Genomic DNA, 851 nt, shown 5'->3' on the forward strand with positions numbered 1-851 from the left:
ATGTCTCTTCTGCTGGTACGCCATCGTCATTTTACGAGTGGACGTCAACGTCTTACAGAAATGGGAGAGAAGAGCGCCCCACAAAAAAAAAAAAAAAAAAAAAGATAAAAAGACGACACAGCGGTTCTACTCGTGCACTCGACCTCAACGTCTCATTCGAGGGGTCCAAACGTGTACAAGGTCGTCATCGCCCGAAACTGACGATGCCAGAAAGAAGTCAAGATTTGACCACACGTACGCGCAGATTGTTTCATTCCTTTATTATTCGGATGCTCATCCGCAGGACATCAGGACGTCTTGGTGCAGGCCGAGCGCAACTGTTAGCGCCTTGCTAATCTGTTACTTTGTCCTCTCGCTGAAAAACGAGTTGAAGAAAATGTGACCGGTCGAGAGCGCCAATCGAACCTTTCATCCTCCGTCCCACAAAATGTTTGTCATCCGCGCGCGTCAGCTTTCTCGGCGTTTCGACCGTTGCTTGCCGTCTGAGCGCGAAGGCGCCGTCGCGTCGCGCGTGACTTGCGCTTTTCCGGGAACGACTCGGAAACGTTTGCGTTTGCGTCGGTGCCAACAAAAGACGAAGCCGAAATGCGGCGTTCGCGTCAGAGACGGACGGTGCGAGTGCACAGCTGTCAGATAAGAAAGAGTGGGTGTGTGTCAACGTTAGCATCACCGACACGGACAACCGAGCCGCTAACGGCTTGCTTTGCTTCTGTCGAAATAAAGTCACACGAAGAAACCAAAATGTCGGCAAGAGGCAAAAGGCCCAGGAGGAAAGTTTCCGGGGCGCCGGCGCGGCTCGGCCCGACGCTCGCCGCCGGTTTGCGGCCGCTCGACGCGTTTTTGGGCGGGAG

At 53.9% G+C, this 851-nt stretch overlaps 1 protein-coding gene across 1 annotated transcript in view; it reads right to left on the bottom strand.

The window, feature by feature from the left end:
- Positions 1 to 331: 331 nt before the first annotated feature.
- prkd1 (protein kinase D1) overlaps positions 332 to 851 on the bottom strand; it is a 35,987-nt gene continuing 35,467 nt past the window's right edge. The window contains exon 24 of the mRNA XM_019877418.1: positions 332 to 355. Coding sequence (XP_019732977.1) covers positions 332 to 355 — 24 coding nt within the window. The remainder of the gene's footprint in view (positions 356 to 851) is intronic.

Source organism: Hippocampus comes, unplaced genomic scaffold, assembly GCF_001891065.2.
Source record: "Hippocampus comes isolate QL1 unplaced genomic scaffold, H_comes_QL1_v1.1 scaffold295, whole genome shotgun sequence".
NCBI classification, from domain to species: domain Eukaryota; kingdom Metazoa; phylum Chordata; class Actinopteri; order Syngnathiformes; family Syngnathidae; genus Hippocampus; species Hippocampus comes.